The following is a 13,432-nucleotide window of genomic DNA, read 5'->3' on the forward strand; positions in this document are numbered from 1 at the left end:
AACAAAATTCAAAACCCTATTTCTTATCTGAGCCCTAGAGATACTATAAAAGGTATTTCATTTCCATCTTTAAACTAATCTCAATACAATACACTAATATACAGTTGCTAATTATAAAAGATGATGAATGGAGAAGTAATGAATTAAAAGCTCAAGATAGACACGACAGGCGAAATCTAACAGAGGCCCTTTGCGTGAATAGGCGTAGGAGGAGATGATGATGAATCATAAAAGCCCCCTTTACTATTTGAGTCACTGACTGCTGAAACAGCAGAGAAACATTTTTTCCTCTAAATTAAAAGGGGAAAAACATGGATATATTCATATACTATATATTTTACTACTACAGAACCAAAGTACGTATTAATAAAATAGAATGAAAAAATTTCGTACTTACATCTTTGCTATCTGGTAACACAGGGAGGGAAATATACTTGACTTGAAATTCTCGTGCTAGGCATTCCACGGTGCTGATTTCCCTCATGCCTGAGGCCGACATCGTTTCACATGTACGGCATACCTGTCGAGAAAAATGAGGCTCTAAGGTAATATCAATATATAAAAAACTCATTGAGATTTCCGATACATGTTGAGAATTATACTAAACCAACAAACTTATGAACCATGCCACTTCCAGTATATATATGTAGTATCTTCTAAAGTTTTTTTACCCTGACTTTTCAGTATTCAGTTATAATATATTCCATCATTTGCTTGACATTCATAAACCCTAGTCTCTTCTCTACAAATTGTCTATACAGTATCTTTAAATATGCCTTGCTACAACTTGCACACCTCAGTTCAAACAAATCTTTCTGGCAAATCATTTGGGAATTCATTTTAAAACATCTTTCGGGGAAGTCCTATGGGAATTAATTGTAAAAATAATTCTTTCAGGGAAGTCTAATGGGGATTCCGTCAGTACAACTCAATGGTTTTACTTTGTTTACTATGTCTTGGTTCAATTTTCATTGTTCACTTTTAAATAAATATCCTTAGAGTAAGCTGAAGGACTCTTAAGAAAGGAGGATCAGTGGTGTGCTTAAAGTATTTTATAATGATAAAAAAATGGAAATTAGCTACTGCATATCATAGACAGTATGATTATAATCAAAACAATAACAACCATAATAATTAATAAATTATTTAATTGAAGGATTTGATCAAAGCCACATGAAATTTTAGACATACAATAATCAATTTTGAATGAATTCAATAAAGACAACTGTTTGGCAATTAGGATTATAAAATCACCATAAAAACCACCTCTCTTCCAACAAAAAAAAGTATTCCTGTAACACAAAACTTTAATCACTATGAATCCTTGGTACATACCTGTTCAATACAAGGAGAAAACGAACATATTCTTCCACCATCGGCTTTCAACGCTGACACGGCATGAGGCAGAGCTTCCCACGGTTTGGGCAAGTCAAGAAAGACCGCATCAGCCACGCCTTCAACTCCCAAGCCTTCGACACAAACATCTCGATGGGATACGGTTACTCGGTCGCCAAAGCCATGGCGAGTAAACTCGTCTAATGCTACCTAACGAGAACATCAAAATTACTTACGTATTCCTTAGCAACAAAATAACAAGTGGTATATAGATAGTGTAGATATATGTCTGAAAGGCTATTCAAAATCTTCTATATTAACCCTTTTACCCCCAAAGGACGTACTGGTACGTTTCACAAAACCCATCCCTTTACCCCCATGGACGTACCGGTACGTCCTCGCAAAAAAATGCTGAAAATTTTTTTTTTTCCACATTTTTGATAATTTTTTGAGAAAATTCAGGCATTTTCCAAGAGAATGAGACCAACCTAACCTCTCTATGACAAAAATTAAGGCTGTTAGAGCAATTTAAAAAAATATCTGCAAAATGTGCTGGGAAAAAAATAACCCCCTGGGGGTTAAGGGTTGGAAATTTCCAAATAGCCTGGGGGTAAAAGGGTTAATAATATTCAAATATAAAAGAATCTCCATTATTTACAATGTCTTACAGAGCTGTTTATATTGTAAAACCATACAGCGAAACATCATGCACTATAATGAGTTAGAAATCGCATAGTCAAATTATCATGAAGACTTCTAAAAAATTATGTAAGTCACCCAAATAAGGTGTATAGGAATTATCCTTAACCCTTTTACCGCCAGGCTATTTGGAAATTTCCAACCCTTAACCCCCAGGGGATTATTTTTTTCCCAGCACATTTTGCAGTATATTTTTTTTTAAATAGCTCTAAAAGCCTTCATTTTTGTCATAGAGAGGTCAGGTTGGTCTCATTCTCTTGGAAAATGCCTGAATTTTCTCAAAAAATTATCAAAAATGTGGAAAAAAAAAAATTTTCAGCATTTTTTTGCAAGGACGTACCGGTACGTCCATGGGGGTAAAGGGGTGGCTTTTGTGAAACGTACCATTACGTCCTTTGGGGGTAAAAGGGTTCAGAGTTAAGAATCACCAATAACAATACAACACTATTACAATTATACAGAGTAAAAAGGCCCCAGTGTTAAGTAAAATATCAATTTCAAAAAGAAAAAGAACAATCTCACTTCTTGGTACCTGAACACGTTCCTTGTGAAAATCGCACGTGTGCAACTTTCCCGTCGGTCCTATTGCTCTCAACAGTGCATGTGACAGGGAACCACTTCCAGTGCCAGCCTCGCACACAACCGAGCCTGGCCCTATTTCAAGCTGTGTTACAACCTAGAATGAAGAAAGGACTTTGATGATAAAGATAACTTTTTGGGCTCAAGCCATGTCGTCCTGATGGAAGTTCCTTAAAGGCAGCTTCCTAGGGTATATTACAACTACAGCGATATTCCCAGAGAATTTACCTTCAGGTACCCAGAATTCTAACTCCTGGAGCGAGTATCCCTAAAAAAGACCTTAGGGATATCGTAAATATCAGTGGACGTATTCTTGACACGCCTCATAGCAATCTATACCCCGAATAGAGTTAACACTTCGTAGGGGTAAAATGGCAAGAAAACGAAAACGATAAGAAAGGGGGGAGCCGTTCATAAGGCATCCCTCCTCACCGCTTCGAAAGCGTGCCCTGCGCCGCTCACGGCGCCATCTGTATTCCTTTTTGCGTAGCTCTACGACTCGGTGTATTTTCCCTGTTTACTACCTAATCTTGGAATTTTCTCGTTTATAATGCTTTCTCCAACTTCTTCTGCCTCGGATAAGTTGAGTATTATTTCTTTTATGTATAAATGTGGGCTCTTGGTTAAAATTAAAGTTATTAAAAGAGTTATCTTTGATACAAGAGCTGTTGCCTGCTGGAGGCATCATGGATGCTGTCGCTCGCTAGAATAGGATTTATTTGTTAGCAAGAGCGACGTTCCCAGCCCCCTTTGCGCTTAAATATTAGCTACTTAGCTTATTTAGGAATTCTGTTATGATGCGATAGTAATGTGCCTGGCGAAATTACCAAGGCTACCAACACTAGTCTTCGTAGGCTAGTTGTTGGCCTATGTACTTCCTGCATGATAATTAGTCTTCCAAATGTGAATTTATTGCTTTAAGCGTTAGGCAACGTTATACATATTAGTCCTTTTCGAGTACCTTCCAAGATAGTATTGATATGAGTTTCGGTGAATTAGGTAATCGATTCTCTTAGTGCCTAGGCTAGGTTGTCTTAGGTCATTATAATATTATCTGTTCCCCGTTTGCTCCCTTCTCTTAGGGGAAGGGGCAAACCCTTTCCCTCTGTTTAAGCCTTAGGCTTAACTCTAGTGGTTTATTTGAATTAATCTTCAAATATATCTATGCTGGGGTAGTACTGTACCTTCCCGTTCCAACAGTATTGGTTCAGAGGGTGACAGTACAACAGTGTTTAGTCTGAGCCCGGTTTGTCTGGCATGGGGCAGAGTCTCCCTTGCCGATTGACTCGGGCACTAAGGGTTCCCCCCTTAGTCCACCTTGTTGGTTCCAGTAGTGACCCCTTTACTCGGTGACTCATCAGACTGTCCTTGCCGTTCCGGTCTCGGGATTTATTCCCTTTTCTGGAAAGGCAATTCCTTCCTTGCCGTGGTTCGTGGGAGGCAGCCAGTAGTGCCGGCCTCCCTCTCGGGTCTTTCTCTACTGAGATGAACTGTCTTAGTTTGGAATGACCCTTAACCAAGGTAAGGTTGGATAGGACCCTCTGTCCTTCCCTTCTCTTTTTCCGTTCATTGTGTCAGTCGTCTTCATCCTTGCCTAGCCTAGGTTGGGATGAGGAACTGACGTGGTCTCCTGTCGGCCGGCAAAGTGTGCCGACCGGCAGAGACCATTACTGTGAGTGCTGCCCGGTCCTTTCTTGGTCCCTCTATCGCTGCCGTCTGAAAATTCAGTAAGCAGCGGTTAGGAAGCTTGACATAGTGTCTTCCCCTTCCTTTCGGCACTCTTTCGGGTGCCGGGCTCAGAGACTTATAGTCTCTTAACCCGGCACTCACTCTTTTGTCTTAGTATGTGTTGTCCTTGCCGGCTGCCGGCCTACAGGCCGGCTGTCGGTGGGGAGGGGTGTTCTCCAGTTCTCTTGCTGTCGGTCGGCGTTGGATGTATACCTTTGCCGGCCGGTCTATTGCTCATCTGCCGGCCACTACAAGTGGGGCCGGCAGCCGAGTGCTGCCTAGTGTGTGGGTGCTAGCCGGCAGGGTTTGTTTACTGCTGCCGGCCGGCCCGCGACACTGCCCAGTCTGCCGGCCACTAAGTATGATGGCCGGCAACTCTGTGCAAACCGGGTGGCTACGGTCTGGCAACCACTGCCGGCCGGTTCAGGCATGGGTTCTGGAGTTCTCCCCAATAAAGGTGATCTGAGGTTGTGTACTTGAGATCTGCCTTTCCAAAACAAAGGGGGGGGGTGCTGAGCGGCAGTAGCCGGCTGGCATACCACCCTCAGGTACTGTATCAGTCCTCTCTTGGTGGTATATTCAACCAAAGGAGTTCATGATGTAGTAGGTTACAACACTGTCTTTTCTATCTTACTTGTGTTACTGGTATAATCACCTGGTGTCGCCTTACAAGGATAAAAGATAATTCTTTTATTCCTGGCCGAATGGTATTATTTTACCTTAGGTGTGAGCTACACCTAATTTCCTTCGGAAATACGTTCTCTGGTTATTCTAGTAAAGACTAACTATGTGACTTGGCCGGTGGGCTTCCACAGGTGTTTGTGTGGGTTTCACAAGTAGGTGTCTTTCCCTTATTCTTTTGTTGAATACTCATTTGTTACATGTGAATTAAAATTCACTTGATATTCATGGAAATTTTTCTTCTTTTACAGGAGGAGCATCCGAAGTGTGATAGTGTCTTCTGCAATGTCCGCAGTAAGAACTTTTGCGGACATACCTCGTGTAGGAGGCACGCAGCTTGTGCAGCCTCCAATGATGAACATCGTTACTGGGATCCGCAGGTATGTGCTGTATGTACTAACCTGCTATCAGAGGCTTTTGAATCCCCTAGGTCGGCGGAGTCAAGAGATGCAGCGAGGGAGAGGCTTCGTGTTTGGGTAAGGGGTTTTCAGAAAAACACCACTGGACCTTATCTTCCTAACGAGAAGATGAGGGCATACCTTTTCCCCAAGGCTTCCCCTGATGCTGTTGTTCCCCAGCCTCGGCCGGAGATCCCTCTGATCCAGATCCCAGTGGAGGAGGATGTCGCTGACGCCTTGCAGGACATCCAGTTGGACGACAAGATGTCCGACTTGTCTGATCGTGCGGAGCAGGATCTCCTCGCAGAGGGCGAGGAGCAAGATCGAGATCCTATTGCTGTGGAGGAAGAGGTTCCCGTTTCATCAGACGTGCCGGTTCAGGTCCCTGAACCTATCCCCTCTACCTCGTCCGCTCTTCCAGCAGAGCTTGGACAGGCTCTCTCTTCCATCGTTGGTATGATCCAACAGATGCAGAAGGAGAATAATCAGAAGGCCGCTACTTTGGAGCTCCAGATGCAGAAGATCACAGCATCACGTGGACCTCCAAAGAAGCTCAACGTTAAGGACCTTCCTCTGTGCTCGGATGCCAACCCGTGGAGATATGCCGAGCACATGCCGATGACGATTGGGAAGATCGTCATGTCGGAGAAACTGGGTTCAGTTCCCCTTGAGGAGGTGGAATTCTGGCCCAGTAGAGGGGCCTACCCGGACTGCTATGTCCGTTTGAAGAAGGAGCCGGTTTCGAAGGAGGAGACGGAACCTAAGGAAGTGATTATCCTAGATCACTCCAAGGCTCAAGCCACCTTGACAGCTGCTTTAAAGGAGAGGGGGTTCTCAAACTCGAAGGTTGCCGCCTTGAGCAAGAAACACCCCTCCTTTGTATCCTCCCCAGCTAGGGCCTTCCCCTTTATGCAAAAGGGGTTTGCGGCCGTCATCAAGGCAGTTGAAGCTGGCAAGCCGTGCCCGTCCTTGGAGGAATGTAAACCTCTATCGCTGGCATTGCCAATGGATAACAAGGACTGGAAGGAGGTGCACCTTACTTTCTCGGTTGGGAAGTTAGACGCCGACATTGCAGGTCAGCAGTTCGGCGAAAACCTTCCCAAGTTGTCGGAATTCCTTCTTCGGAGGGAATTGGACACAAAGGAGCGCCTGGCAGCCTCGATGTCTCTCCAGACCAACATGGAGACGATGGCTAGCGACCCCAAGATGCCAGAGATGTTCATGGTTATGGCCAAAATCCATCTGGCCACAGTAACCAAGGACCTCTATTGCTTTGTGAAAGCAAGGAGAGCCTGTAGGGAGTTTGTGTTTGCCTCGGCCACAGTGAGGCACGAACCCAAGAGGCTAATTTCATCTAACATCTGGGGTAAGGATCTCTTTCCCAAGGACGTGGTCAAAGAGATCGTGGACAAGGCCGCCACTGAGAACCGCAATCTTCTCCTGAAGTGGGGCCTGTCCCTTAAGAGGAAGTCTTCTCCGGATGAGGGCCCTCAGCCGAAAGGAAAGGCGAAGAAGTCAAGGTTTTCCTCTCGTCCAGCCAAGTCCTTCAAACAGCAAAGACCACAGCAGCAACAGCCAGCTTTGCCTCCGGTTCCACAACTGGTAGCCCAGACCCCGACCACCTTCCAATGGGTTCCCCAAGCAATGTCATCAGCTTCCCCTGCATTCAATCCCGTGTTCGAGGGACAGTCGACCACGTTTCGTGCAAGACCCAGAGGAGCAGCTAGAGGGTCATCAAGACGCCCCTCTAGGGGACGAGGATTCAGAGGTGGTCGCGGCCAGGGAGGCAAGACTGCAGGACAGTCAAAGTGAAGTGTCGCCGGTAGGTGGGAGACTTCAGTATTTCCGGGATCGCTGGACCTTCGATCCCTGGGCCCACAGCCTTCTCAAAAATGGACTGGGTTGGAGTTGGTACAGTACTCCGCCCCTGTGCCCTCAATTTTTCCAACACTCCACCCCCGTTTTGGAGGAGTACATCCAAGATCTGTTGGAGAAAAAGGTGATCAGGAGGGTGAAGTCCATCAAGTTCCAAGGGAGGCTGTTTTGTGTTCCCAAGAAAGACTCGGGGAAACTCAGAGTCATTCTGGACTTGTCACCACTCAACAAGTTCATAGTGAACCACAAGTTCAAAATGCTAACGTTACAACACATAAGGGCCTTACTGCCCAAGAGGGCATATACCGTCTCCATCGACTTGTCAGACGCATATTGGCACGTTCCAATAAGTCGTCGTCTCTCCCCCTACCTAGGATTCAAGCTACAACAAAAACTTTACGCTTTCAGGGCGATGCCCTTCGGACTAAACATAGCCCCAAGGATCTTTACGAAGCTTGCGAGCGCAGCTCTCAAACAGTTACGCCTAAAAGGGTTCCAGGTAGTAGCCTACCTGGACGATTGGTTGGTGTGGGCAGCATCCAGAGCAGAATGCTTGCAAGCTTCCCTACAAGTGATTCAGTTCCTGGAATATCTAGGCTTCATGATCAACAGAAAGAAGTCTCGTCTTTCTCCAGCTCAGAGGTTCCAGTGGTTGGGAATTCACTGGGATCTAGTGTCACACCGTCTTTCCATCCCGATGTCAAAGAGGAAGGAAATAGCAGGGTCTGTCAGGAGACTTCTAGGTTCCGAGAGGATATCAAGACGCGAACAAGAGAGGGTTTTGGGCTCTCTTCAGTTTGCATCAGTAACAGACCCTGTGCTAAGAGCACAGCTAAAAGATGCAGCGGGAGTATGGAGAACCTTTGCATCGAAAGAGCGAAGGGATGTAAAGAGACCGGTCCCACTTCGGCTACGTTCTCTTCTCAGACCGTGGTCTCAAGCCAGTCGTCTAAAGAGGTCTCTACCTCTTCAGCCACCCCCCCCGTCAGTGACAATCCACACAGACGCCTCAAAGGTAGGGTGGGGGGGTCACTCCCATCGGAAAAAAGTGCAAGGAATCTGGTCCAAGCTATTTGGGACCTTTCACATAAACTTTCTAGAAGCTATGGCAGTACTTCTGACCCTGAAGAAAGTATCCCCACGTCACTCGATCCACGTAAGGTTGGTACTGGACAGCGAGGTGGTTGTGAAATGTCTGAATCGGCGGGGATCGAGATCCCCACCTCTCAACCAGGTGATGTTAGCCATATTCCGACTGGCGGAGAAGAAGAAGTGGCACCTGTCAGCAGTTCACCTTCAAGGAGTCCGGAATGTGACCGCGGACGCTCTATCCAGGATAACACCGATAGAGACAGAATGGTCCCTAGACGCAGGATCATTCTCTTTCATCTTGAGTCAAGTCCCAGAACTGCAGATAGACCTCTTCGCGACGAAGGACAACAAGAAGCTGCCGAAATATGTGTCCCCATATGTGGACCCCGCGGCAGAAGCAATAGATGCGATGTCCCTCGATTGGAACAGATGGTCCAGGATCTACCTGTTTCCCCCTCACAATCTGATGTTGAGGGTCCTCAACAAACTGAGATCCTTCAAGGGAGTAGCAGCAATAGTGGCCCACAAGTGGCCGAACAGTGTATGGTTCCCTCTGGCTCTGGAACTACGACTGAAGTTCCTACCGCTCCCGGACCCAGTTCTGTCCCAGCAAGTCCAGAAGTCGACTGTCTTCGCTTCATTACAGAAGACCCGAACCCTGCAGCTCATGATTTTCTCTCCCTAGCGGTGAAGAAACGGTTCGGAATCTCGAAAGATAGTATCGACTTCCTGGAAGAATACAAGTGTAAGTCTACTAGGAGGCAGTACGAATCTGCATGGAAGAAATGGGTAGCCTTTGTCAAAGATAAGAACCCGCACGAGATCTCTACGGAGTTCTGCCTATCCTTCTTCATTCACCTCCACGAACAGGGGCTGGCGGCGAACACAATTTCTACATGTAAGTCAGCTCTAACAAGACCCATTCTATATGCCTTCCAGGTAGACCTCGCTAACGAAATGTTTAATAAGATCCCAAAGGCCTGTGCTAGGCTTAGACCATCAGCTCCTCCAAAGCCTATTTCATGGTCATTAGACAAAGTCCTTCATTTTGCCTCATTACTAGATAATGAGGAATGTGCATTGAAGGACCTGACTCAAAAAGTGATCTTCCTTTTTGCCCTTGCTTCTGGGGCCAGAGTTAGTGAGATTGTGGCCCTCTCGAGAGAGGAGGGTCGAGTTCAGTTCCTGGATGGGGGAGAACTGAACCTGTTTCCGGACCCTACGTTTCTCGCTAAGAACGAGTTGCCCACCAACAGGTGGGGTCCCTGGAGAATCTGCCCTCTGAAAGAAGATGCATCTCTATGTCCCGTAGAATGCCTTAAGGTCTATCTTCGTAGAACTTCAGACTTCCATGGGGGCCAATTATTCAGAGGAGAAACTTCGGGCTCGAATTTATCTTTAAATCAACTTAGGGCGAAAATTACATATTTTATTCGCAGAGCGGATCCTGACAGTTCACCCGCAGGTCATGATCCGAGGAAAGTTGCTTCATCTTTAAACTTCTTTAATTTTATGGATTTTGAACACCTTCGTTCATACACTGGCTGGAAGTCTTCCAGGGTATTCTTTCGCCACTATGCTAAGCAAGTGGAGCAGCTAAAGAGGTCTGTGGTAGCAGTTGGTTGCGTCGTTAACCCTGCTGTTTAACTCTGCGAGGAACAGCGGAATCATTTGGGACTTGGATTCTTGGGTGAATAGTTAGTTATATATGCTGATATAACTGGTAGTGTAGGCTCTCAGAGCCCACAATGACTGTTCCAACGTGATGGTGATGGTAACATAAGTACAGACAGGGTGCCAAGCGTTTGCCAACGCTATTGTCAGCAAAGTAGTAACATGGACGTTAAGTTGGATACCGGGGTATGTGTAAGTGACACATATGTTTTCTTTCAGATAATCATTCATCCATGCACTACAGTACTTGTGAAAATTGTTGGTCATCCACCTAACATATGTACATATTTATGGTGACCATACCTATTTATTGTTTCTCAATAAACTTGTTCTCGGGAACCTTGCGTCTCCTTCACCTATATTTTTGATTTCATATTGTTTTTTGAGCATTTAGCCTATGTATATTAATCGGGGATATCTATAATAGCCTATTCCTTAATGCAAAGCCTGGATTATACTGGCTTATACTTTCCTTAGCAATAAGGACTCCACCCCTTTCTGAGGACGGTGGTAGTAGCAAGTTTAATCCTACGCAGATATAACCTTTTGTCTAATTTTCTTCGACCAGGGTGCTGGTCGGGACTTTTTCTTTTGGATACGGTAGTCCCGTAAGACTTCGCTTCATATAGAGTGAGACCACTATATGGTACTGGCTAGCGAGTGATTCATACATAGGTATATGTACTCTTCGTTCGTTTCTAGAGTCTAGTAGGACTCCTCCCTGTAGGGGGCAGGAAGCACTCTCATGGCTTATGATTAGTGAAAAGATGTATAACGGTAACATCTTAGGTCTGTCAGTCAAGTTGACTAAGAAACACTCTTGAGGAGTACGGCACGTATTGAGAATCCACAGATACAGTAATGCTCTGGTATACTTCCATCAGGACGACATGGCTTGAGCCCAAAAAACGGATTTTGAGCGAAGCGAAAAATCTATTTTTGGGTAAGATAGCCATGTCGTCCTGATGGACCCGCCCTGCTCCTTTTCAAAATAAATATGAGTGAAAAGGATAGTAGGACCCCTCCCTACATACAGTATCTGTAGCACCTCGTGTATCGCTACAAGGAATACAGATGGCGCCGTGAGCGGCGCAGGGCACGCTTTCGAAGCGGTGAGGAGGGATGCCTTATGAACGGCTCCCCCCTTTCTTATCGTTTTCGTTTTCTTGCCATTTTACCCCTACGAAGTGTTAACTCTATTCGGGGTATAGATTGCTATGAGGCGTGTCAAGAATACGTCCACTGATATTTACGATATCCCTAAGGTCTTTTTTAGGGATACTCGCTCCAGGAGTTAGAATTCTGGGTACCTGAAGGTAAATTCTCTGGGAATATCGCTGTAGTTGTAATATACCCTAGGAAGCTGCCTTTAAGGAACTTCCATCAGGACGACATGGCTATCTTACCCAAAAATAGATTTTTCGCTTCGCTCAAAATCCGTTTTTTAAATCTCATTACAACATCTACAGTGGGTAAAGTTTCCCAAATATGATGATGACAAAAAAAATTAATGTTATAAAAGCAGAATTTTAATCATAAAATTTATTATTTCAATATTCACTTTAATAGTTAATTGGTTATCATGTTAACATCATTAAAGCAACTAGTTTCTCGACCTCTAACAACAAGAAAAAGAAATATTCTATCTGTCTTTCTTATCTTCCCCTCCAGTGATGACCAGTAAACTTGATAAGTGTTGAACATCACCAGAGGCCTATTAATACCAAAAAAATTTTGTAGACCAGTATAAATCCCCCCAAAATCTTTTGACAACCCTAAGAGTGAAAAAGCAAGAGGGATATAGATGACTATAAGGTATGCACAGTATTGAAATAATAAATCTTATTGAAATTCCATTTATTTTAATAACTCACACCCTTGACCCATGCTTGTCGGATAATGAGACGTCAGAATATGGGTTTTCTTCATTTGTTATAAAAGGTTCGTTCGTAAGTACACCGTACATAATTACCCTCTCAGTTGAGGGACTTGTCACCTCGAGCCCCCAAAAACAACTAAACTCCCTTCGCTACCAAAATGCAATCTTGCTACAACAATATGCTGAGTTATAGGTTTTTGTGGAATTCTCATGATTAAAGAGTTCATTTACCTTGATGTACAACACACATCTACATACATGAATTAGGACACCCCTCTTCATGCTGACTACCTCACTCTTTTGCAGCTGAGTGTCCAATGGAGACAAAATATAGTAAAATTTAATTCTAAAATCTAATAACATTCAAGACAACTTGATCATCTCATATTATAAACATGATTATCTTTTTGGATTTGCCTTAATTATAGGATGTTCAGTTATTTCTTGGTCTTACCTTCCATAAAAATAAAACTCCTTTCTTTAGTCATCATGATCATAATCATCATCACCTCCTATGCCTATTGATGCAAAGGGCCTCAGTTAGCTTTTGCCAGTCGTCTCTATCTTGAGATTTTAATTCAATACCTCTCCATTCATCATTTCCCACGTCACGTTTCATAGTCCTCAGCCATGTAGGCCTGGGTCTTCCAACTCTTCTAGTGCCTTGCGGAGACCAGTTGAAAGTTTGGTGACCTAATCTCTCTTGGGGAGTGTAAAGAGCATGTCCAAATCATCTCCAAGATCTCATCCACATATGGCACTTGAGTAATCTCTTATAGTTTAATTTCTAATCTTGCCTGGCCATTTAACTTACAATATTCTTCTTAGGCCTTTCTTTAGCATTGTATCAAAGTTACCTACCATGTAATTATCCTACACAATGAGAGAAAACTATGCCATCCATACAAAAATAAAGTAATAATTACTTGAATATACCATGCAACACTATTAGCCAGAAGCCCCTAAATCTTAATAAGTAAACAAGATTTATCTGAATAATGATTTTGCAAAATTTAATTGGTAATCCACTTAGCTGTATCTACACTATTAATCGCAATACACAACGTACTCAGGCTGATAATTAGCGCTTAGTCCAGAGGCAGAAGTCAGGGACTGGATAATGTATTTGAGCTCCTGACCTGGTTTTCTATCTCTGATTCCAATTGTATTGACATGTTGGATTCCAGTAACTAAAAGCATTCATATAGAAGAATCTTATACCATACGAGACACCCCTTTACCCTCAGACAAATGAAGTAAAACAGATTAAATCAAAACTTTGAGATACCCTGTATAGAATTCAATTCCCTATCGCACCGAGAATTATCTTTTTGAAAGGGAGGTAATTGGCAAGAATACGCCTATATGAGACACCCCTTTACCCTCAGACAAATGAAGTAAAATAGATTAAATCAAAACTTTGAGATATAGAATTCAATTCCCTATCGCACCGAGAATTATCTTTATGCGAGGGAGGTGATTGGCAAGAATA

General features: G+C 43.9%; 1 protein-coding gene across 1 annotated transcript in view; it reads right to left on the reverse strand.

Annotated features, from left to right (window-relative positions):
• LOC137656736 (tRNA (adenine(58)-N(1))-methyltransferase catalytic subunit TRMT61A-like) overlaps positions 1-13,432 on the reverse strand; it is a 33,996-nt gene that overhangs the window by 13,915 nt on the left and 6,649 nt on the right. The window contains exons 4-6 of the mRNA XM_068390975.1: positions 2,567-2,710; positions 1,336-1,545; positions 398-520 (exon numbers count right to left, since the gene is read on the reverse strand). Coding sequence (XP_068247076.1) covers positions 398-520; positions 1,336-1,545; positions 2,567-2,710 — 477 coding nt within the window. The remainder of the gene's footprint in view (positions 1-397; positions 521-1,335; positions 1,546-2,566; positions 2,711-13,432) is intronic.

Source organism: Palaemon carinicauda, chromosome 17, assembly GCF_036898095.1.
Source record: "Palaemon carinicauda isolate YSFRI2023 chromosome 17, ASM3689809v2, whole genome shotgun sequence".
NCBI classification, from domain to species: Eukaryota; Metazoa; Arthropoda; class Malacostraca; order Decapoda; family Palaemonidae; genus Palaemon; species Palaemon carinicauda.